Raw genomic sequence first — 25,042 nt, 5'->3', positions numbered from 1 at the left:
TCAGAACTGCCAGCCTTCTTGGTTGATTATGAAAATGTCTAAAGGGCTTCCATCCTCTGTACAGTCATCGTAACAAACCCGCCCCATGTTAGATAAACGGTTGTGGTTGCCTACCTACCCGGTTCTGTCTGAACAAGATGGGGGGCAGAAACATACTGTATGCCAAAGCAAATAAAACGGATGCAGATTAATCTGGTTCCCAGGCTAGATACTATTGAATGAAAAGAGGAAATCTAATAAGAATGCTTAATAAAATATAGAGAATTATATATTATGAAATATAATAAACACATACTCTCTAATTCTAACGGATGAGAATTAATTGAGAGGAAGAAGAATGGCTTGAAGAATTGAAATGGAGCTTCTGTTCATCATCAGTTGGAGGCTGCCGCCCGCAACGTGTCGGTGGTGCGTGCGCCCGGTGAGCTGCAGAGAGTGGTGGTCACCAACCTGACGGCCTTCACCCTCTACTCCGTCACCGTCACCGCCTTCACCGGACACCTGGAGCGTGCCGCCAGTGACGGCAAGACCAGTGAGCCAGCACTGGTCAGGACCCAGGAAGAAGGTGAGGACTCCTGGTAGATTGGAAAAAATCGACTCAACAACCAGCCATCTCCCTCACGCATCTTCTCCTCATTCCTCCTCTCTCCCCCCCACACAGAGCCCAAAGACCCGCCCAAACACCTCACCCCGGCCGAAGGGGTGACCCGAGTGTACTTGACCTTCACCCCTCCGCGAGAACCCAACGGGAACATCAGTGCCTACCAGGTGGAGGTATCAAGAAAAGGCCACCCGCAGAGTCCGCTGGTGATGAACATCAGCGGCCTCAACGTCATCCGGAACCCCAATTTCACGGTGACGGTCGTCATCGATGGACTGAAGGGAGGATATAACTACAGCATACGGGTGAGGGGCGAGCACTGAGGGGGTCACTGTTTGGCTGCCATAGGCGGAAGCGTGCAGAGTGTCTCAGGTTTGTTGTGGATGTCTTTTCACTCTTAACAACCACTCGTGATTGATGCTTCTAGATTGCAGCAGTAAATGGAGCAGGGAAAAGCCCCTTCAGCCAAGAGGTCAACATAACAACAGGAATGACTGGTAAACTGCTCCTCATAAATCATTCTCAGAGAGAGTCCAATCCTACACTTCCGTCATAAACAAAAATGTACAAATGTATACCTAACATAAAGAATGTAGTAATAACATAAATAAAAGCATTTTAATGTTTGATCTGGCAATGACAAAAAGCGTTGTGCAGGTGCATCCATCTGCGTCTATTTATTTCAGTATGTCCACTACTGTACCTGCTGTCCCTCAATCATACGCCTGTTTCAGCCCCAGCCAAGCCAACCCAGAAACCCCAGGTGGTGATTATCCGAGGAGAGGTCGCCGTGGTTACCCCCAGGACCATTACCATCCACAAGCCTGCTTGTTTTTACAGCGACGACAACGGGCCAATCCGACACATCCAGGTCATCGTGGCTGAGTCCGGGGGTAAGACTCCCCTGCAAACACACCTGGGCATTTTCCACACTGATACATAATGTTTATTAAATTAAAATAAGTAAATTATTATACATATAATATGTCATATCTACTGCCAGGGGTCTCTCAATCCAATTAACAAAGGACATTGTTTAATGATGTTGTGAAGAGGCGTGGGACCATGGACTTTGTTGTCTTCACCACAAAAAACGGTAAAAATCAATCTGACAGGACTTAGACAGTGTGGCTGTCTACCAATAGGCAAATAGTCATTGACCTAATAACATGAATGCAGACGACGATAACGTTTTGTTCACATTGATACGCAGATTTTACGTCTACAATGGGGTGCAGTTTTGACCCTTTTGGCCTACCATAATTGTGGGAAGCAAGGACAAAAGTTGAGCGTCAGTTTAATTTTTGCAAATGTGTGCAGAGTGCAGCGTTCTTTCGGCCACTTGATTGGCAATCAACATTTTAATATACATTTTAAATATGGACAGCTAAAATGGCAACTGCTTTATTGGGCATCTCCAGTAGGTATGTAAATGTGATATTCTTGTCCATGGCTAATTTGCTAATTTACCTCTGTTCCCATCACAGTGAAGTTAGGCGAAAATCCGACCAATTGGAAGACTGCATTTTTCGAACAACCTGCCCCCTACCTGACAGACGCGGGGTTCCCCACCCCTTCCTGTGAGCGGGAGAGGGGCGTGCACCGCGGCACACAGCCCCACGACGGGAACGGTCTGGGCGTCGCTCTCCACGGCGGCCTGCTGGGGAGGGGCGTCGACTTTGGGGATGACACATACGTCATTGGAGAAGATGACAGTTGTGGAGAGGAAGAGGAAACTCTATGCAACGGACGTCTAAAACCAAATACTGGTTATGTGTATGTGTAGCTTCTGCAAGTTTTAACACATGCACGCACAAACACACGCACACACACACACAAGATAAACATGACATGCGACACAAGCGCCAAAACATGAGTTCAATAACATGATTAATGTTATGTACGTTCCCCCTGATTGTTCTTTTTCTTCTCCGTGTTGCCAGGTTTAAATTTCGGGCTACTAATATTAAAGGCCAATACACAGACTCTGAGTATTCGGACGATGTCAAAACTACAGGTAAACACGCTCAAACCCTGTTCAGCAGAACCACAAGGTGGCAGCATCACTAAACCAAGCACAGGGGAGCATTGGATTCAAGTGATGTGCTTCTCTCCTTCCAATGTAGTGGATGGGATGTTAACCCGAGACGAGCAGATCATTCTGGGAGTCCTGCTGTCCGTCTTCCTGGCCGTGTTCCTTATCACCATCATCTGTGCCTCGGTCAGGTAAGACCAACCAGACCCGCCTCTCACTTTCCACCACGATCGCAACATCACAAGATGGATTGACACTTGATTGACACTGTTCCCCATCCAATAGAATCCACCAGCGCAAAAATGAGGGCGCCACCTATTCCCCGAGGCAGGCGGAGATCATCGAGACCAAGTGCAAACTGGACCAGCTGATCGCTGTGGCCGACATGGAGCTGAAGGAGGATAAAGTGAACCGGTTCGTCTGGGGTGAAACGCAGTGTTACGCTTACGTTAGCATATCAGAGTTCGAAGGACTCAGAAGGTTCATTTAGGCTTCTCTGTTCAAGTCTGGTGTGCTTATTCAGGATGGGGTGTTACAAATATTAAAGATACATGATCACATTGGTCGATAGCCACTTGACCAAGGCAAGCGACTATGGACTAATGTATTAATGAATGTGTCTCTTTAAAGTTTGGTTTGTATGTTAAGGATGGGGTGTTACACCTATTACTCATACAGAAGCACACAGCACACACACACACACACACACGCGCGCACACACACGCACACACACACACACGTCCAACAGCACTGTATAGCGACTCCATGCGCTCTCCCTTTCTCTCACTCTACCCTCCCTTAATGCAGGTATTCATCGTTCTTCTTCAGACGGAAAGAGATATATGTCATCCAGTAAGTTGTGGTGTGTGCGTGTCGTTTCGCCAGCATGATCTCTGTTGCATGTCTAAATATTTGCATGCTTTGAACTAATCGATGTAGCCAATCGGAGCACAGGTCACTCCTCTGATATTTTCAGGTTGTGTTGTGGTTTTTGATGCAGTGTTCATATGTAGATTGCACACTGCTTGCACTGTTTGTGACCAGATATATATATACTATGTAATATTTAACACAAGCCCATGAGATCATGGATAAGAAAAGTAATGTAGTCAATTATAAGTCGAATCCTTCAGGTTTCACTCGGTTGTCTCTATAGTCATGGTAATAACTCCATTGTTTCTGCTGTGTATTATTATTTTTGTGCAGACTTCTCAGCTACAGAAAGTCACTCAAGTAAGTCGTCATGACTCCAAAAGCTGCTCTTCTAATCGGTCCTACATCTTGCAAGTTTTTTCTTTCTATTTTTGTGTTTATCTTACATTTGATTCTAATCCTTCACAGGCCTGTCAACAAGAAGTCGTTTTTGCAGCATGTGGCCGATCTCTGTGCCAATGACAACACTAAGTTCCAAGAAGAGTTTGCTGTAAGTAGTTGTAACCAATCATTATCTTTTACTTTATTTGTTTGCCATTTCCCAATGCACCAAGGTGTTGCCCGACCCTGATGATGACGATGGCTCTGTGAGCATTTCCTTCTCCAGGAGCTACCCAAGCTGCTGCAGGATCTAGGCACCTCAGACGCAGACCTACCATGGAACAGATCCAAGAACCGCTTCACCAACATCAAACCGTGTAGGTTCAGTGTTGACAAGAGACACTCCACTTGTAAAACTTGAGAAAAAAAAAGATATTAATAATAATTTTTTAAAAAAAATGAAAAAAATATTTCTCTTTTTGTCTAGATAACAACAACAGAGTGAAGCTGTTGTCCGAGCCAGGAATACCCGGCTCTGATTACATCAATGCTAGCTTTATCTCAGTAAGTGCCAGCTATTGTAACCTGAATTTTAACCAATTGCTTTCTCAATAGTTAGTTTTATAACATGCACATCTATTACTGTAGTTAGGGGTTCCTAAACCTTTTCTGAATCATGCTTAATGTTGGGGTTGAAGGCTGAAGGATGAAGGAGGGGTTACGAAGTACCCAAGTATATAAAGTACACAGAACAAAATAAACAAAGCAGCAATAATCGAATTTGCTGAGATGCAATGTGAAATTTGTTTTATTTTTTATTTTTAGTGAACAAACATGTTCTACTCTCCTTGCTGTTTCTCACCCCTTTCTAAACTCTCTGTTTCGTACTCCCTCCTTCATCCTTCAGCCTTCAACCCCAACATTAAGCATGATTCAGATTGTTTTTAAATTACTTAATTCTAAATTATACTGACTGTTATTTCACCTTTACATTTGTAATCACTTTTTTACTCATCGCAGAGGAGTGTGCTGCCCTTACGCCTCAATGCTCCTTTGGCAGCCCGATAAAGCACCAATCAAATGAAAATGGGAATTTGAAAATAAACTATCAATGCATCCATGTCCCCACTAGGGCTATCTGTGTCCCAATGAGTTCATTGCCACCCAGGGACCGCTACCGGGCACTGTGGCAGACTTCTGGAGGATGGTCTGGGAGACTGGAACCCGCACCATCGCCATGCTCACACAGTGTTACGAGAAAGGCAGGGTATGTCTCAGGATACGCACATATAAGCCTTGAAATAGTGCTCTATATGTGATTGTTTAATCTCACAGCAGATATGACACCATTGCAAAGCTACACAGAGCTCAGATTTGCCACTATGATTTAATGTGTGTGTGTGTTTTTAAGATCCGGTGTCATCAATACTGGCCAGAGGACAACAAGCCGCTGACGGTATTTGGGGATATAATCATTACCAAACTGGCGGAGACTGTCTCCTCGGACTGGACTGTGAGGGCCATCAAAGTTGAAAGAGTAAAGGCATCATTCCTCATGGCTCACATTAGCAGATAGGACTTTGGAGCTATCACTCCAGCATTGCATGGTGACAATACGACTGCTCCTTCTCCCATAAACTCTCTTTTTTTTCAGCACGGGGACTACATGGTGGTCCACCACTTCAACTTCACCACCTGGCCTGAGCACGGGGTGCCCGAGTCCAGCAGCACGCTCATCCAGTTTGTCAAAGCTGTCCGGGCCAACAGACACGAAAACACCACCATAGTGGTGCACTGCAGGTACAGTAGGAATCATGATCATACAATGGTCCCGTTAAAAGGCACGCAGGCAAGAGCGGGAAACCTTTACGTCTGCAGAACACAACACACGTATCACAGTTTCTTCTTTAAGAAAAGGCATGACAAATTAAAGAAGAAGTCTTCCTTTATCTTAAGAAGGCATGAATATTATGCAGCACACCTGCAGAGGAAATGTCTTATGGCACATCAGTTCATCGTCGTAAAACAGTATTCACAATTTGGGATACACATAATATGAATAGGGTGGCAAATATAGAGCTGGATCTACAAGACGCAACAGCTTCAAACTCCATTTGTATCATATTTTGTACATTAATTGATACACGGTCGCTTGTTTCTTTCCCATGTCTCTAGTGCCGGTGTAGGCCGGACCGGAGTGTTTATTGCCCTTGACCACCTCATTCAGCATATCAGTGACCACGATTTTGTGGACGTTTACGGTCTGGTGGCTGAACTGCGCAGCGAGAGGATGTGTATGGTGCAAAACCTGGTGCGTTCACAGAGCTCTTCTTTCCAGGGATTTAGGGTTTGCATATTTCCGCGTTTGAAAAAATGCTGTCTATCCGCCGTGGGTCCTAACTTGTTGCCTGTGATATGTCGTTCTGGCTGCTCAGTGTTTCAGAGTATTCAGCCTAAAGTCTGCAAATTGTACATATACAGAGATATTTACTGATCTGTAAAATGTGTGCCTCTGAGGGCTAGCAAGGCGACATGGAGATTCACGGTATGGCAGCTATTTGACTCTGAAGAATATTTTTTTAATTGTGTGTGCCAGGCCCAGTACATGTTCCTGCACCAAAGCACATTATCTCTGCTTGACAGTAAAGGCAACAGCCAGTCGATCTGGTTTGTAAACTACTCCGCTCTGGAGAAAATGGATTCTCTGGAGGCCATGGAAGGTAAATACTGAAACGGTGGCCGAGATGTGTTCATCGAACAGCATAACATTAACGGTTCATTCTCCAGCACACAAACAATGTGCTTCAGCTGTCACACACCTGGTCATGCAAAAAGCAGGGCATTGTTTCGGATGTTTAACCTTTTGTTCTTGTTTCTGTAGGTGACGTAGAGCTGGAATGGGAAGAGACGACCATGTGATATTTTTATTTATTATCGTTAAGATCCTCTGTTTCTAGGTAACATTAACATTGAGAGTGATACTTGGAGTAAGGGCAGCACTCTAGTGGGGAGCTGTGGATCAGGGATGATTTGAAACAAACAACGGCTGATTTCAGCCAGCTGGCGCCCCTCGGCTCATCTCTGTAGCATCAACGTGTCTTAAGATTATGTTTTATACGGAATTCGCAAAAAAGAGAAAAAGTGGATAAAAATGGTAAACAATGTTACGAATGTCAAGATATGGCTTGCTTCTAGAAAGAGCAGCAGCACATACAGTGTGTAAGCACACAAGTACTCTGCACAAGTATTTTCAATGTGTATCGTTTGTCACAGTGATATCGTTATTTAAACAATCTTTGTATTTTCTAAGATAATTTATTCAGCCAAAAGTGTTTGTTTGTTCTGCATTTAAATGTTTTCCTCTGGTAATTGATGGCTTCTCTTTGGTGTACTTTTTCCTAAAGAGTGCCGTGATTAAGTAAAATAAAGCAATATTTTGTTTGTTCCACAATTGTGTGTACTGTGCACTGTTCTTGGGATTGGGAAATGCGTTTATCCAATAAACAGCTTGCAGGTCAAGTCCATTTTGTCACTTCACCTTATCCTAACAACTCAAACGTAGTACATTTTGCAATGACAAAAAGCAAAGGTGAAAGTTTGTCCATCTAGGCAAGGGTATTAAGCACAAAATATCGACAATGCGCCATATACAAATTGACGGACAAAAACATTAGGCAGGTGGTTGTGTTTTTGTTAGTCAGTGAGTGTGTGTGAATGGAATCCCTAAGCAGCAGTGTAGTCGTCTAGACACCACTACACCACAATCACTCCCACAACATGTTAAAGTTCCACCTCATGGCGTATATAGACAACATCACAGCTGTCACATTTACTTTTACATTTATCAGGTACACACATTCACACGCCCACAGCAGAGTCAACCATGCAAGGCAGCTTGGCGAGAGCAGTTAGGATTAGATCGAACTAGCCACCTTCCGGTTTACAAGACCCGCTCTACTCGGCTCATCTCTGTAGCATCAACGTGTCTTAAGATTATGTTTCATACGGAAAGAACGCTCTGCGCCAGTTGAAAACTAGCAACGACACATGCGCCAGTGATAAGTCAATTGCGCCGGATGCAAGATAGGGCCCAATATCTTAAACGCAACAAAAAAACTTTAACTGTGAAAAATCAAAATTATACTGGTATTAATTGGGGATGTGCATTTCTGGCAAAAATACTATTCAATATTCGTATAATAACATCGAAAATCGGTCAATCAAGAAGCCCGCAAGCACCTCGTAAACACGCACACCCAATAACACAGGGAGTTTTATGATTTATATGAAATCAATCTGTTTATTTCAACCACTGCGCCATCAACATTCAACATCAAAATGATTTAAACGTGGGCTTAGGCAGATAGGCCTACATTTTGGGCTATGCTCAGCACATAGCCCTGTTGAATGCTGGTTTCCAGGGTGAGGGTTGAGGAGCTGTGGTTACCTAACCTAACAGACTGCGGTCAGTTGGTTAGGAAGTCCAGTATCCAGTTGCAGAGGGAGGTGTTGATGCCAAGGTCACTGAGTTTTGGTGATCAGGTTGGACGGGATGATTTTGTTGAATGCTGAACCAAAGTCGATGAACAGCCTTCTCACATCAGGTGTTATCAATGTGGGCAAGGACGGAGTGTCTAGTGCCGTGTCTATGGCCTTATCTGTGCTCCTTATCGGAAGGCGGTGGGTGCAACCGGCTGGAGGTCATCAAGGCTTGCTGCAGTAGTGCTTTGGCACCGACATTATTACGTCTCCATGGCGGAAATTGGGAGACAATAACACGACAACCAAAAAAACATGGCCTGGCTCTCTTCTATGTCTCAAAAATAAAAAACCAAAAGGCCTACCTGGCTTATCTAAAATATTTTGCCAAAACGATAACACGGGTGGCAGCGACCAAACTAGCTAGTGTCTCTAAACAATGGCTAATTCTGCATGACTGACTTGCAAATAGTAAAAGATAAGGATACTCCAATCAAGATTTCAGGACCTATTGAATAAAAGAGTAAACAGGAGAGGGAGCGAAAGAAAACCAGGAGGGTACAACACCCATGTGGCACATTGCCCCTACTGCCGTAACAAGCATTATGCAGGTGAGTTTAAAGCACGTGGGGATACCTACTTGTGCTGGTTAGAGGTTGAATATGTCAGTACAGGCCTCAGTCGGCTCAGTCTGCAAACACGTTGGCGGGGCAGAGTGAGAGGGGCTGGTGGTGTACAGGGAAATCCGCCTTGATGGCCACCTCCTTGTTGTCCCTGTCAAACCGTCCATAGAAGTGATTAAGCTCAGGTAGGGAGGCGTCGCTGGATGGGGGGATGGTGTGAGCAGCTTTGTAGTCGGTGGTGGCCTGGAAGCCTTGCCACATGCGTCGGGGGTCAGAGTTATTCTTGAAGGGCTCCTCAATCCTTAGCTTGTATCTTTGCTTGGCCTTTTTGAGGGCTCACGCTGGATGAGCTATAGGCCCGAGCATCACCGGATCTGAAGAAGATGTTCATCGCCTTCAGCAAGAGTCTGACTTCTCTGTTCATCTATGGCTTCTGATTAGGGAATGTAGTAATCTGTATTAGGGTGGTCAGAATGTTAATGTTGGATTTGATGCAGTCCAGAACAGAGGAGGCGGATGAATCAATGTCCTTCTTGGAGTCGACAGTGGCTTGATGGGCAAAACGCGTGTTTTCAAAACGCTGTTGAAGTGCAGAGTCTGGAATCAGACATAGCAAATTTAGATCACTCTTCCCCTCAGTCACAATGTTATTACTCCACAGCTCGACCGGAGCCATCGGTCCATTGAATGGACCACAACCCAACAATATATGATACTTATGTAGCCGTTACATCAACTACATATTATATTATTAAATCATTAGTATTATCAATAGCTAGATTACCCCCCTCCCCCCACAGACGACCTGAAGCAGGACTTTGACGTGTACATCAAGACCATTGAGGACCAGAATCCAGGCCTCCTCATGACCAGAGTGAGACACAGTGAGCAGCTGGGGCTGACCACGGCTAGGATCTCTGGATGGAAGGCCGCCACGGCTGACGTGGTCGCCATCTTGGATGCTCACATTGAAGTCCATGACCTGTGGTGAGGGGGTACCGAGTTTACCAGCATATGCCATTTATACTTGTGTAGTCTCACTAATCCGATTAATACTGTAAAGTCCGATAGCAGATTAGCATAAATCTGGGTGAAACGGGCGCTTCCCTCTCCAGTGTTTCGTAATTTTTTGATCCATCATGTTGCTGGAGTGGGAATCTGTAAGCTTGTAATAGCGAATACAGCAAACACACACTTGGCCAGCACTAGTTAAATATAATGGGTCTGTCGAGGTATCGAATCAACATATTGTGGACATGGCCGCTGTAGAAAAATACTACAAGTAAACCAGTATCCTATCATCACGGAATAATCATCATATGTGGGTGTTTTCAGGGACATACCAACAGCGGGTCTGTGTCAGAATGTATAGATATAGACGGTGCTCAGTCAGCAGCAAGTACAACCGGCAAGTCACCGGGCCACCTGCCGGGATAATGCCCTCCTCCCAGCCCATCAGAATCAAGCATTCTTAAACAAAGTCGAATAATTAATGGTGCTTTACTGGCACCTTACACAATACAGGCAAGTGCAGGGCGCCGTAGTCGTTGGAAAGGGAGGGGTGGGGCAATCAGAGGTTACCAACTGTAACGTCACCGCTAATAAATCTTCACACTGGACCTTTAGGATTATAGACATATTTATGGCCTGATTAATGAAGCAAAATGTTCATTTTCAAAAATGAATCACTTACAATGAATGTCTGTTTATTTGAATAAAAAAAACACGACTGACATTCTTACATTTGAGATCGTTTTATTTCCTTTGGCATGTTCAAATTCAGTCAGATCTGTGAAATGTGTGCAATTTCCTATATTATAGAATAGATCCTTATAATACAGTTATACACACTCAAGATTTTTTAGAAAGGTTTGATAACATTTTGGATTTCCCATCTTTGGCCTGTACATTCTTGTACCAAAAGTTTGCTCTTTATAATTTCCAGACATCTACCGGTCTGTTTGTTCTTCAATTCTTTACCCTGAAAAGGAGAGAAACACAGGCATACATCAGGGAACACTGTGTGTCATTATTGCACAATTCATCCAACGTGATTCAAATCCTTCTCTGCTGCATTCGCACACGACATTGTTCACAATCAATCACCCACAACACAATACAGTAGATGTACCTGGGTGAAGTCCCAGTCAATTCCATTTATTTTCTGAAGAGATTTGTGGCAGTTGTTGAGGCCAGGCTCGTTGTCTTCGTTGCCATCGTCCGTCAAACAGTGATTAACATTGTACTTATGGGACTTGATCCCACCAAAGTAAAGCTCACCAGTCTCTTGGAAATATGTGTGCTGATGAGAAAAAAAACAAAAGAAAACAACATTCAGTTTTATCAGATACTTCATCCAACATATTAATAGTACAACCTATGGCTTACTTGAGACATAGAGTAGTGGCAGGGATATGCAATCGGTGTGTGGCCTGGAACTGGACCTTGGTCTACACACATGTTGGCATCGAGGTTCTTCAGCTGAATATGGGAGAAATATGTTTAACTTGATTCAAAAGCACTATACTAAAATGTTCAGTAGGCTTAAAGGGGACCTATTATGCTTTTTCAACTTTTATGACCTATAAACGTTATTATAATGATTGATAGTCATGTTTAACCATACACAAAAAACAATGTTGATTTTCGGGAAACTCTTCCTCTCATCTGGGCGCTTTCAGCATTCTCTGTCAACGCTCGGTTTCGTCCTTCTCTGCCCCCTCGCCCCCCTCCTGCCAACCCAACTCTGTTGTGATTGGTTACCTTCCTTGAAGCGCGCGCGCGGGCAGTTTGACCAGGCATATGGGGGCGCGGCAGGAGTACATCTACGTAGATGAATCGCAAACGTTATCCCGAGTGTTTAGCGCTCTGCACAGCCACCCCAGACTGTCAGCAGGGAATACGTCGAAATGCATGTACGTCATTATTTGACACTTTAGTATGGTTAAACATGACTATCAATCAATATAACAACGTTTGTAGGTCATAAAAGTCGAAAAAGCATAATAGGTCCCCTGTAAGTATTTACCTTGCCAAAAATACAAATAAAAAAACGGTACTATACAGATGAAATACCTTCTGATATTTCATCACAATGCTTCTTCCATCAGAGATGATTCAGAATAACTCTATGGCTCTAAAAATCTCCACATGTTCCACCCTGTCCCTCATATAGTTAAGACAACTCACTCCTCCATAGGCCAGGATATCGTCCCTGGTATCCAGCAGTGGATACACGTTGTCAAGGTACCACTTGAAAGGTTTACAATTCAGCCTTTTTCTTAGTTCTTTTCTCTCAGACACATCCCCAAAGTCAATATCGTGATCCTGCAGAACAGAAGTGTTTGTTGATCAGAAGCCTTCATCAGTTAAGCCAAATAATGAGTTTCTGTCTTAACCTTAAACAATGAAGCCAAATAGGACATCATTGTTAAGTCTGGTTTAGTTTCAACATCTTACCTGTATTTCTTTATTTGCACACACATTTTCCCAACATTTTTTAAACCATTTCAAAGAAACAAAGAAAATGTCTAGAATACACTAGACATTATGTTTAATGATCAGTGTAAATTGGCATGACATCTTAAGTTAAACAATTGTACCTCAAAGGGCAGATTCCAGGCCAGATTGACGTTGTGTTTGTACTCATCCATCCAAACCTCTGCTACCCTCAAAGCATTCCTTTTCATTGTGAGTGAGAAGTCTGGCATGTATGGCTTATGGTTCCTCTCAATGTGGGCTATCTTGGAGCATGGGACAACCTCAATACTTCCCCCACATGTCCAAACCTACGAAATAATTAAAGGGCATTGTTACAATTCAGCCATTCCCAATATAATTAACCCAGTAACGTATGTGGTATACTTACACGAATCCCGAGCTCAACATTTTCTCCACCGTATACTATACCAATTTCACCAAGATACCTCCGATCTGCGACGAGGATACCCATTATGGAAGGACTCCTTAAATGGTCAAACAGACGACATGGCTCAATACGTCATTGTTTAGGATTTAGTTAATGCAGATATGTTGTTAAAGGTCCAATGGCATGCTACTTTTTGGATGCTTTAAAAGGGGACATATTATGAAAACAGCACTTTTCCTGGGATTTGGGGTGTTGTTGTGGGTAGATGGTGCTCCCACACGCATACAAACTTTGAAATAAGTCTGTACATGATTTTTTGAGTGAGATACGCATTTCTGGAAGCAGCCCGCCTCCACCTACCAAACGAGCAAGTCAGTTTCGGCGCCCCCTCCTGCAATCCGGCAGCTCAGCTCCCAGAGTGCAACCTTTTCTTCTCCATGTCGCGGTTCATGGATTTCAGAGAGTCAATGCCAAAGTTCTTCTCAACCATGGCCGAGATATCCCCCACTACGAGTCTTTACTTGTGGAAGTACCAGAGACATCAGACACAGTCTTTATTATTCATAATATCATCCGAGGCGCACATAGCTTTTGGCCGTGATATTAGATCGATTATATAAATACCCGTATATAATATTATTATTATGTCATATTATATAATATAGATATAGAGCTCCAGGAGTCAGCAAACGGCAACAACCCCTTCTCCTCCATGCTGTGGTTCAGTCTGACAGCTCATTGGTCAATGGGCAGCAGATCATTTTCATCGACGCTACAGACACCAGAAACAGCGCATTCTGAAGGGACTGAAACAGAGGGGAATAGTGGTAGACGATATATCTTTTTTCCTAAAAGCTATTTCCAGCAAACAGCTTCAAAAACATGTTGTCTGGAACTCAAATACTATGTTTACTTGTTGGGAAAACATCATAATATGTCTCCTTTAAAGGCCCACTATGCATGGATCTGCCATTTCTTCGCCGTTTTCTCGGTTTGCGCTCAGACTTTTCTCTACACAGCTCCCCCACAGCTTCGTAGTAGATATTTTACAACTCTGTCGTAACAACTCGTTGACGACCCTTCCCCATGCACTTCTACGCTAGACATGTGCATCTGTTTTCAAAGAAGCCGGCGAATGCGTGGAGCCATGTCCGAGGTAGATGTTTATAGAGACAAGGTTATACATTTTGAAATAGTGTATTTGTGTTACAATAAACATAAACCCATCCTTTTTTATAGTTGACGGGGAGATTTATATCCTAGATTAGAATTGTTTTATTTTTGGTTGAACAGGGCCCAGTTTCCCGACAACGATGGATCTTCGCTCATACGATCATTCTCAGGATGGATCTTTCGAAACTAGGGATGGGCAAAATGATTATTTTCTTTCAATTCAGTTCACTATAACGATTCGTTTGTTTGATTCGTTCGTTTTGATTCGTTCGCTACGTCAGATTACGTCATTTTTCAGGGAATCTCACAGGCGTCTGCCGCCCCCCCCCCCCCCCCCCCCCCCCCCAATTGGAGAAGGAATTGGGGTAAAAGGAACTTTGGCTTTGACTCCCTGAAGTAGACTGAACCACGACATGGAGGAGAAAGGGAATGTTGCCCGCGATTGTCTCTCGCCGGAGCACCGCTGCCGAGGCACCACTGTCTCGGAAGCGGGCAGCGCTGATACTGCGGTGCCTCGTGGCAGCGGGCAGCGGGGCTCCTGTGGGAGACAAACGTGGGCAACAATCCCTTTCTCCTCCATGTCACGGTTCATGTACTTCAGGGAGTCAAAGCCAAAGTTCCTTTTAACCCAATTCCTTCTCCACCATGGCTGAGATAACCCCACTACGAGTCTCATTGTGGAAACACTAGAGACGCCAATGAACCCGATGTGTTATCTGCCTTAACTCCAACAGCAGAATGGTAATCCAAATAACAAAGAACTGTACAACAGTGGTAGCTCATTTTCTCATTCACGGGCCAAATTCTCTGGGAGGGCAAAGCAGAGGGGAGGTAACATTTTCCTGTATGACGAGATACGGGAAAATCCAAATCGGCGCATCCAAGCTTTGTTTTTTCAAAGGCAGAGCCGGATACCTAGTGTTAGTTTTACACTTAACGCCATTTCAAGCTACTGGGGGACCATAGTCAGGCTAGGGGAACTCATATTAATCTTAGAAAACCTCCTAAAGGGACATTTTCATGCCATGGGATCTTTAATGCAGATCTAGAAAAGCAATTATCAGGTGAAACTTACTTTCCCGGTAAGGAGGGGTCATCTCGTTTGTACCACTCAGGCCTGAAGCTCTCGTACGTGCACCACAAAGCCCAGTCAAACCCATAGGATGCAGTGATGTACTCTACAACCTCAAGATCATAGTAGTTGACTCTGTCAAACACCTCGGACACAATCAGCTTCCGATCCCCTTTAATCTGCGTCAGCAACGGTTCAGCCCTACAAAACAGAAATAGATTGAGATCCCAATAAAAAAACATTTCAAGTAATTGGCACAAGTGATCAAGTGACTGAATTCCCTTCGCCACTGATGTGTTTTAGTTTGTGTGGTTGTTTATACTCATAACATAATCAGGGTGTGAATACAGGGGAGCCAGGGAGTAGCGGAGCTCCCCTGAATGAGACTCACCTGAAACAAAGGGGACCAGAATTCTGGTTGGTAATAATGCCTGTGTATTCGCTTATTGGTTTATTGAGTGCTTAGGTGATATCATAGTTATTTTGGAATTTGACAATGACAGGAAGCTTAGTAAAGCTTTGCATTTGAGCATGCTGTGTGCATGAACACTTCTGACACAGACCCGCTTTTTGTTCCTGTTTCTCCCTGAGAACGATATTTCTAACCCCCACAAATGATTATTCTGGGACCTCTACAGACCCTTTTTTTTTTTACAGTTAACTAGTTCTGGCCAAGTGTGGGTTCGCTGATCATAGCCAGTTACAAGCTGAAATATCCCCCATCCAGCAAAATGATGGATCAAAAAAATCGGAAGCGAGGGAGAGTGAAACGCCACATTCACCCAGATTGGTGCTCATCTGATATCGGATTTTGACTACACAATTATATCTGTCATATGATGGTAACTTGGTACCCCCTCACCACTGGTCATGGACTTCAATATGAGCATCCAAGATGGCGACCACGTCAGCCGTGGCGGCCTTCCATCCAGAGATCCTAGCCGTGGTCAGCCCCAGCTGCTCACTGTGTCTCACTCTGGTCATGAGGAGGCCTGGATTCTGGTCCTCAATGGTCTTGATGTACATGTCAAAGTCCTGCTTCAGGTCGTCTGGGGGGGAGGGGGGTAATCTCTGTGTAAATAATAGCTATTGATAATACTGCTGAATTAATAATTAGAAATGTAGTTGATGCAAGGGCTATATTAGAATCATATATTGTTTTCATCCGATGGATCACAAAGCAAGCCAGCTAGCTAGTCAGTTACTGACAAGATTGGTCAAATATATACGTAGTAAAATAAAAAGTGACTTGTTTGAATGTAACAGATCCATGCCTCAAGCTTTGTAGGCAGAAAATTAAGACTTTATACATTTGAACATGATGCCTATGAATTCTCTGCTTGATTGTGAAATTGGAAAATTGCATGCTTTAATATGCACCATAAAGATCGTGAGAACTGGGAGATGGTTTCACATGTATCATGTGCGGTGAGAGGGTGGATCTTCCTGCCCTTTAAATATTCCCATAAAGAAAGTTTTGCACTGAAGTAGTGATGTTTTATACTGTGTCTATCATCTGTTAGAATAATCTTGTTAAAAGAGACAAACCATTGGTGCTGTGGTCATCCACCAATATGATTTCTTTCAGCAAGGACTTCGGAGTGCGGTCGATAATACTTTGGATGGCTCTCTTGAGGATTGACAGGGCCTCATCCAGGTAGATAAGAACTACTCCAATGCTGGGCAGATCCTTTGGGTAGGTCTTCATTAAGCATCTAGATTCAAATCAAAAACACCTTATATACATTTTGGAAATTAGCACTCAAAAACATGCACTCACACACACAAATACAAACACACACACACACACACACACACACACACACACACTGAGAAGAGAAAAAAGGTCAACCTTGGGTCCCTGGTGTCTGGAAGAGATCGATTAAGGGGTAGGCGGTCGCTGAGAAAGGCGTTGTAACCATATTTCACAAATAAGGCTTGTGCCTCTTTTTGTTCGGCTTCTGAAAAATTCTCTCCATCCCAGTTCTGGAACAGGGCAGACTCTGGGAAAAGTTTCTTCCCCTTATTTCCTGGCTGTTCAATCTTCCCAGGTTTATCTTCGTCCTGGTCTTTGACCACTGCAATTGGTTTTTCTTCTATTTTTATATGTCTGTCTATATCTTCTTCGAGAAGCCTCTGCATGGATTCATGTTTTTGATTAAGGGCTTTTATCAAGTTGTCTGTAAGAGAAGAAAAAATGTATGTGAGTTATTGATTAGCTGGACAGAGTAAAAAAGCAAGAAATCAAAGAAGCCTCAGGCTCCAAAATTCAGCATAGACATACATCCTTTACATGCAGTATTTCATTTCTGCTGTCAGCTGTTGGTGAAATATGGGTAATATTGCTAACCCCTCAGCTCCACCAGTGAGCCTTGCATCTAATGAACGTTGCATAACATTTTGCATCGGGCTTGGAAAAGCTACGATTAAAATCAATGGAAGATGCTCTGCACACAGCCACCAGACTTGGTGTTTCTGATGGCTTCGTCCAAACAAAAACATGCACAGTGCTTCAATCTTGCAACATCTAACATGAACATTATCTTCAGATCAGGTGATGCTTGGGCCTATAGCTCATCCAGGGTTACCTGAAGGGGGCATTCAAGAACAACTCCGACCCAGACGCATGTTGCAAGACTCCATCTGGTCCCACATGTGCGACCAGTATATTTGCCCTTTTTTACTTAAATTTTTTTACACGTTAAATGGGGAAGGTCTCGTCAACGAATCCGGAATCTGGAGTGGGCCAATGATTGTGAGAAGGATAGGGAATGGCCACTGTTAGTGGCACATTTTTGTGAGGGGGAGGGTCCTAGGGATTAAATATTGAGCGTGCGTAACCGTCTCTAAACGTGAGAAGGAGAAAGATTTCACAACATGCTTCGTGTGTTTGAACCATTCGCCAACTGTTGACTTGTTCTTCTGACCTGCGGCTAGTGTGCCAGTGCTAGAGTCCTGCGGGGGTCTTATTTTGACTGCGGTCATGCCAGCCGACTCATCGAGATCGGCGGTCAAGCCAGCCGACCCAGTTTTTTGCCGTACCTGTATATACTAGCAATTACGGTAATAGCGCCTCAGCGCGTCAGAACTAGTTTCAAAATAAAAGCATTTGTCTGGTACATACCGAAAGACAGTCATTAAAAGCAAATACTATCAAAGGAAATGTACGGACGTTGTGATATTTACTTTCAAAATAAAAGCCCAACTAATTGACAAAAGTAAGCTTATACCAATAGTTGATTGGAGATTTAAAATGAAACGCCCTGTTATCCCAGACTCATTCCACGTCAGGGTCATAGGTCACGACCCCATAGTGTCACCCAAGAAGTTTCAGGATATTCTGATGTGTAATTTCAAATTAAAAGCCGACTAGAAATTGAAATATGAGACTTATTACACATGAATTTGGATTAAATTTAAAATGAAACGCCCTGTTATTCCAGACTAATTCCTCGTCAGGGTCATAGTTCACAACCCCATGGTGATACCCACGATGTTTCAGGATATTCTGATGTGGAGTTTCAAAATAAAAGCCAACCAAAGTTTCCAATATGAGACATATTACATATGATTTTGGATTCAATTTAAAAGAAAATGCCCTGTTATTTCAGGCTCATTTCACTTCAGGGTTATAGGTCAAGACCCCATGGGGTCACGCAAGAAGATTCACAACATTCTGATGTGGAGTTTCAAAATAAAAGCCAACCAAAGTTTCCAATATGAGACATATTACATATGATTTTGGATTCAATTTAAAAGAAAATGCCCTGTTATTTCAGGCTCATTTCACTTCAGGGTTATAGGTCAAGACCCCATGGGGTCACGCAAGAAGATTCACAACATTCTGATGTGGAGTTTCAAAATAAAAGCCAACCAAAGTTTCCAATATGAGACATAATACATATGATTTTGGATTCAATTTAAAAGAAAATGCCCTGTTATTTCAGGCTCATTTCACATCAGGGTTATAGTTCAAGACCCCATGGGGTCACGCAAGAAGATTCACAACATTCTGATGTGGAGTTTCAAAATAAAAGCCAACCAAAGTTTCCAATATGAGACATAATACATATGATTTTGGATTCAATTTAAAAGAAAATGCCCTGTTATTTCAGGCTAATTTCACATCAGGGTTATAGTTCAAGACCCCATGGGGTCACACAAGAAGTTTCAGAACATTCTGATGTGGAGTTTCAAAATAAAAGCCAACCAAAGTTTTCAATATGAGACATAATACAGATGATTTTGGATTCAATTTAAAAGAAAATGCCCTGTTATTTCAGGCTCATTTCACATCAGGGTTATAGTTCAAGACCCCATGGGGTCACACAAGAAGTTTCAGAACATTCTGATGTGGAGTTTCAAAATAAAAGCCAACCAAATTTTCCAATATGAGACATAATACATGATTTTGGATTCAATTTAAAAGAAAATGCCCTGTTATTTCAGGCTCATTTCACTTCGTGGTTATAGTTTACGAGTTTGGCTTTTATTTTGAAACTCCACATCAGAATATCCTGAAACATCGTGGGTATCACCATGGGGTTGTGAACTATGACCCTGATGTGGAATGAGTCTGGAATAACAGGGCGTTCCATTTTAAATGTAATCCAAATTCATGTGTAATAAGTCTCATATTGAAAACTTTGGTTGGCTTTTACTTTGAAACTCCACATCAGAATGTTCTGAAACTTCTTGTGTGACCCCAAGGGGTCTTGAAATATAACCCTGATGTGAAATGAGCCTGAAATAACAGGACATTGTCTTTTAAATTGAATCCAAAATCATATGTAATATGTCTCATATTGGAAACTTTGGTTGGCTTTTATTTTGAAACTCCACATCAGAATGTTCTGAAACTTCTTGTGTGACCCCATGGGGTCTTGAACTATAAACCTGAAGTGAAATGATCCTGAAATAACAGGGCATTTTCTTTTAAATTGAATCCAAAATCATATTTAATATGTCTCATATTGGAAACTTTGGTTGGCTTTTATTGTGAAACTCCACATCAGAATGTTCTGAAAATTCTTGTGTGTCCCCATGGGGTCTTGAACTATAACCCTGATGTGAAATGAGCCTGAAATAACAGGGCATATTCTTTTAAATTGAATCCAAAATCATATGTAATATGTCTCATATTGGAAAATTTGGTTGGCTTTTATTTTGAAACTCCACATCAGAATGTTCTGAAACTTCTTGTGTCACCCCATGGGGTCTTGAACTATAAACCTGAAGTGAAATGATCCTGAAATAACAGGGCATTGTCTTTTAAATTGAATCCAAAATCATATTTAATATGTCTCATATTGGAAACTTTGGTTGGCTTTTATTGTGAAACTCCACATCAGAATGTTCTGAAAATTCTTGTGTGTCCCCATGGGGTCTTGAACTATAACCCTGATGTGAAATGAGCCTGAAATAACAGGGCATATTCTTTTAAATTGAATCCAAAATCATATGTAATATGTCTCATATTGGAAACTTTGGTTGGCTTTTATTTTGAAACTCCACATCAGAATGTTCTGAAACTTCTTGTGTGACCCCATGGGGTCTTGAACTATAACCCTGAAGTGAAATGATCCTGAAATAACAGGGCATTTTCTTTTAAATTGAATCCAAAATCATATTTAATATGTCTCATATTTGGTGGGCTTTTATTTTGAAACTACGCATCAGAATGTCCTGAAACTTCTTGGGTGACCCTGTGGGGTCTTGAACTATCGCCCTGCAGTGAAATGAGCCTGGAATAACAGGGCACTTTCTTTTAAATCGTATCCAAAATCATATATATGTCTCATATTGGAATGTTTGGTGGGCTTTTATTTTGAAAGTAAATACCACAACGGCCGTACACTTCCTTTGATAGTATTTGCTTTTATTGACTGTCTTTTTGTATGTACCCGACGAATGCTTTTATTGGAAACTAGTTCTGAGACGCTATTACCGTAATGGCTAGTATATACAGGTACGGCAAAAAACTGAGTCGGCTGGCTTGACCGCCGATCTTGATGAGTCGGCTGGCTTGACCGCAGTTTATTTTGCAAACCCGCACCCGCAGTACTTAAAACCGCATCCGACCCTTGTTTCGACAGTAGCGCGAATTACATTCAGCTCACGACCAAACCCGCTATAAATGGATATCAACACCCGACCCGCACCCGAAGGAAAAATAGACACGGAACGCCGGGGAATGTGGTGCTTGGCCTGGTGCTTTAGATTGCTCTGCAAAAAAAGCACATCCACTGTTGACGGTTTTAGTTGACTCCTCCAGTCCTGAATAACATATTCGGCACCGGAGAAGTCTTGCTCGCAATTGCAAAACCCGCGTCCGACCCGTGCCGTTCAGGCGTCCGACCCGCGTCCGTGTCCGACACAAAACATTATTTTTCACCCGTTTCATCCAAATTGTGCCGGTCACCCGTCGGGTACCCGAACCCGCTCAGAACTCCATGTGCCATAAAGGGCTTTTCACCCGGGAGGCGTTTGTCACCTCCCGGCGACAAACATAGTTAAATTGTTTATCTGTGAAACGCTTCTCCAGTCTCTTAATCGATGCGGGTAATGTGTGTGATGGGATGTGATGTGAATACCGCGCGTCATCAGACAGAAATCAAGGGCTCTGTTTGTCAAACAGTGGCAAGACCTGCCACTGTTTGAGTTCAAAGTTGTATTATATTGACTATATATTATTGGTCTATATTATTGTAAAATTCTCAAATACGAGGCGGAGGCAGTTTCTGATCCAGGGTTTACTCAACCAAGAACTGTATTCAATTCTGAACGGAATAGTAACGGTAACTCCAAACAGTGGGCCTAGGTAGCCTATATTGAGTTGGGTTTACCTATATTGGGTTTACATGTTTAAATGTGGTCGATGGTGTTTAATTGTGGTCGATAGTTTTTTAAATGTGGTCGATAGGGTTTAAATGTGGTCGATAGGGTTTACATGTTTAAATGTGGTCAATAGTGTTTATATATGGTCGATAGGGTTTACATGTGGTCGATAGGGTTTACATGTGGTCCATAGTGTTTAAATGTGGTCCATAGTGTTTAAATGTGGGCGATAGTGTTTAAATGTGGTCGATAGGGTTTACGTGTGGTCCATAGTGTTTAAATGTGGGTGATAGTGTTTAAATGTGGGCGATAGTGTTTACATGTGGTCGATAGGGTTTACATGTGGTCCATAGTGTTTAAATATGGTCGATAGTGTTTAAATGTGGTCGATAGTGTTTACATGTGGTCGATATTGTTTAAATGTGATCGACAGTGTTTAAATATGGTCGATAGTGTTTAAATGTTCTTTTCCCTCACTCTCCACCTCATCCCTAACTCTCCACCTCAAGCTGGTGTGTAGTGAGCGTTCTGGCACCGATTGGCTGCCGTGCATCACCCAAGTGGGTGCTACATATTGGTGGTGGTTAGTGAGGTCCCCCCTTCACTTTAGGCGTCTTTGAGTGTTATTAATTATTATTATTATTCATGTTTAACCTCTGTTTTCCTTTTATTCCTAGTCTGTTTTACATAGTTTTGAATGATGACTATATGCTCTGTAAGGTGACCTTGGGTGTCTTGAAAGGCGCCTCTAAATTAAATGTATTATTATTATTATATTAAAGGTAACTCCATGGTAACTAACTTATCAAACCATTAAACATAATGGTGAAAACAAAGTAACCTAGCAACAGGAGAGATGCTTGGCGAATTGCCGCCTGATGTTTGTCCTACAACATTTATTTCATCGCTATGCTCTATTGTGCTGAAGTTAAATTGATATATTGTAGTTAGAACATATAATCGACAAATACAATGTAGGCCGCCGCCTACATCATTTCACGTTGCCACTCTTTTGCCACCCCATATAAAATGTGCTACCATCGCAAATATAGATATAAAGAGTCACTTACACAGATCTTTAACACTTTGCTCCAAATCAGAAAGCATTGGAGGACTGGCATCTCCAAATGATTCAATTGTATCATCTCGGTTAATACAGAAAGCAACTATGTAATATATTGAACATATTCCAGCCAATAGCAGGAGTAGGCGCTTTACCAGCAACACCTTCATCGCGAATGGAAACCCTTATTCAGCGAATTAGTTTTAGTGTTCAACTGAACCAACTAGCTGGACTGGTCTCATTGTTTCTCAAGGCTACGTCAACGCTTTCTTTTCTGCAGTAGGGTGTTTTTTTTTAATTGAGGAAATGCGTGTAGGCCTAGATCATATTTTTTTTTAAATTTTGACAAGAGTGACCTTTTTCCCCTGCAATAAGAAAATAAAAAGACTAATCTTTAGATGACACATATATAAAGATTATATATACGTCATATTTTCTTCGGATACACATAGCTTATTTATAGCCTTGTAGGCCTACTCCTATTGGATCATTTTACTGCTCGTCTTCCGCGCGACCGACAGGTGCCAATGGAAGAACCCCCGTCAAGAAGCGTGTCCTTGGCCACTTGGGCGAGCATGAATTTGGGGAATGTGGAGATAGATTACGCTTCAATTTAACCTAAATAGACGCATGTGGATTTTTTAATTAATCGATTTAGAAGTGTAGTTTAACAACGAGGTTTTGCAAAGTTTATTCACGCATCTATCAAAACAAGTGCTTTCACTCCACTGTAAGTGTCGCCGAGTTAATTAATTGCGTGAATTGCGAATGCCATTAATAAAGGATTATTTTATCTAATCTAATAACCTTGGTTAAGATTGAGGTTTCCTATTTCCTAGCAACTGTTACACAAGATAGGCTACACATCATGATATGACAATGTTATTTCATCCCGCTACAAAATGTGTCCCCTCTCAATGAGGCCCACCATGATCCCTGGTGTTGGCGACATAATGATGGTGAGGAGGACACATCGTCGTAACTCTCCTACTAGAGACTGCAAAGTAATAGCTACTATATAGGGGGATGTGACATGTTAAAACATGCTATGCAGTCTAATTAAATCCCTTTGTACGGGGTTATTAGGCAGATGGGCGTATTTAAACAGGGATAACCACCATCACCCAGAAGAATGTAACCAGGGGGAGGACCGTTTTGACGTGTAAAAACTGCTGTTTTTCATTATTCTTGTGTCATGAACTGACCCCGGGTAGCCAACAAATATATCAAGAAATCGACCATCAGAATTACAAATGGCCTGCATATTTAACGAAAAGAACCCTTTGTAATTCAAATAGTCGATTCTGTGCAGTAGAGGGGGTTTGATCCTGATGTGGCAGCCATCTATTGCACCCACAACATTGCCGAAGGCTGGGCTCCCTGAAATCTGGGCAAATCCTTTCCCAATTGCCTGAAGCTCTCCTGCGTGTGGGAAACAGATGGCTCGCTTCAGGTTGACCCATATGCTGTGTGCCACTCGGTGGACGATCCGATGGACTGTGGATCTTGGCACATTGAACACGCTGGATACAACCCGATACGAAAGTCCATGCGCCAGCCAGTACACATAGATGAGGACTTCGAGGTCCTGACCCCAACCATGGTCCTGGTCCCTCCGTAGAAGCCTCTGCAGACCATGCATGGCTCGTCTGCTGAGGCGGAAGTCCCGCTTCAGCTCAAGCTCGACGTTGAACCACAACCGCAGTATGGGCACGTTCTGATTCAGCTCGCAGTACTGCGGACCCTCGGTCTGGAAAATGAAATAAGTTCACATCATTTACTCTGAAAATGAGTTTTTACAACTTGCAACTGCGGGGAAAACAATTCCAGATATACATGGCGTTTCCATCCCCATCCCCAAACGATCCAAATAGTTTGGAGATCGTTAGGGGGGGGGGGGGTGAACCACAAACGCATTAGTAGTTACATACAATGCATGTGTCGCTATTCAGACAGTCTTTTTTTCTTTAAAATTGCATGATGTATTACAATGGGGTTGAGCCAAGAAATTTACGTCAGTATTTAGCATGTTGTGGC

The 25,042-nt window shown here is 42.7% G+C and overlaps 3 protein-coding genes across 3 annotated transcripts in view; 1 reads left to right on the top strand and 2 right to left on the bottom strand.

Moving 5' to 3' along the window:
• Window positions 1-7,401, top strand: part of LOC132464963 (otogelin-like) — a 55,913-nt gene extending 48,512 nt beyond the window's left edge. The window contains exons 77-95 of the mRNA XM_060061597.1: window positions 379-565; window positions 662-906; window positions 1,029-1,098; window positions 1,336-1,494; window positions 2,089-2,377; window positions 2,545-2,618; window positions 2,728-2,827; window positions 2,922-3,050; window positions 3,444-3,488; window positions 3,843-3,869; window positions 3,978-4,059; window positions 4,177-4,267; window positions 4,378-4,454; window positions 5,023-5,157; window positions 5,302-5,427; window positions 5,545-5,690; window positions 6,066-6,201; window positions 6,487-6,610; window positions 6,772-7,401. Of these exons, the coding sequence (XP_059917580.1) occupies window positions 379-565; window positions 662-906; window positions 1,029-1,098; window positions 1,336-1,494; window positions 2,089-2,377; window positions 2,545-2,618; window positions 2,728-2,827; window positions 2,922-3,050; window positions 3,444-3,488; window positions 3,843-3,869; window positions 3,978-4,059; window positions 4,177-4,267; window positions 4,378-4,454; window positions 5,023-5,157; window positions 5,302-5,427; window positions 5,545-5,690; window positions 6,066-6,201; window positions 6,487-6,610; window positions 6,772-6,809 (2,280 nt within the window). The 3' untranslated portion in view covers window positions 6,810-7,401. The remainder of the gene's footprint in view (window positions 1-378; window positions 566-661; window positions 907-1,028; window positions 1,099-1,335; window positions 1,495-2,088; window positions 2,378-2,544; window positions 2,619-2,727; window positions 2,828-2,921; window positions 3,051-3,443; window positions 3,489-3,842; window positions 3,870-3,977; window positions 4,060-4,176; window positions 4,268-4,377; window positions 4,455-5,022; window positions 5,158-5,301; window positions 5,428-5,544; window positions 5,691-6,065; window positions 6,202-6,486; window positions 6,611-6,771) is intronic.
• vwf (von Willebrand factor) overlaps window positions 1-14,032 on the bottom strand; it is a 113,834-nt gene extending 99,802 nt beyond the window's left edge. Inside the window, exon 1 of the mRNA XM_060061220.1 lies at window positions 14,029-14,032. The gene's annotated coding sequence lies outside the window, so the exon portion shown is untranslated. The remainder of the gene's footprint in view (window positions 1-14,028) is intronic.
• LOC132464701 (probable polypeptide N-acetylgalactosaminyltransferase 8) lies at window positions 10,687-23,241 on the bottom strand. The gene is made up of 11 exons (XM_060061225.1): window positions 23,013-23,241; window positions 16,958-17,285; window positions 16,654-16,820; window positions 15,968-16,154; window positions 15,109-15,306; window positions 12,861-12,957; window positions 12,595-12,780; window positions 12,182-12,319; window positions 11,381-11,473; window positions 11,124-11,294; window positions 10,687-10,973 (listed from the first exon to the last, which is right to left on the bottom strand). The coding sequence occupies exons 1-11, from the start codon at window positions 23,173-23,175 to the stop codon at window positions 10,854-10,856; spliced, it is 1,848 nt and encodes a 615-aa protein (XP_059917208.1). The 5' UTR covers window positions 23,176-23,241; the 3' UTR covers window positions 10,687-10,853.
• Window positions 23,242-25,042: the final 1,801 nt, after the last annotated feature.

The sequence above is a fragment of the Gadus macrocephalus genome, chromosome 9, assembly GCF_031168955.1.
Source record: "Gadus macrocephalus chromosome 9, ASM3116895v1".
Lineage (NCBI taxonomy): Eukaryota > Metazoa > Chordata > Actinopteri > Gadiformes > Gadidae > Gadus > Gadus macrocephalus.
This window is presented reverse-complemented; position numbering and strand designations above follow the sequence as displayed.

Bases quoted from the DNA above. Each gene is read 5' to 3' on its own strand.
- LOC132464701 (XM_060061225.1), bottom strand. From the start codon at position 23,175: ATGAAGGTGTTGCTGGTAAAGCGCCTACTCCTGCTATTGGCTGGAATA. The intron at 17,286-23,012 runs GTAAGTGACTCT...CTTCTCTTACAG, and splicing joins GCAAAGTGTTAAAGATCTGT to ACAACTTGATAAAAGCCCTT. The intron at 10,974-11,123 runs GTACATCTACTG...TCTCCTTTTCAG, and splicing joins TTGACTGGGACTTCACCCAG to GGTAAAGAATTGAAGAACAA.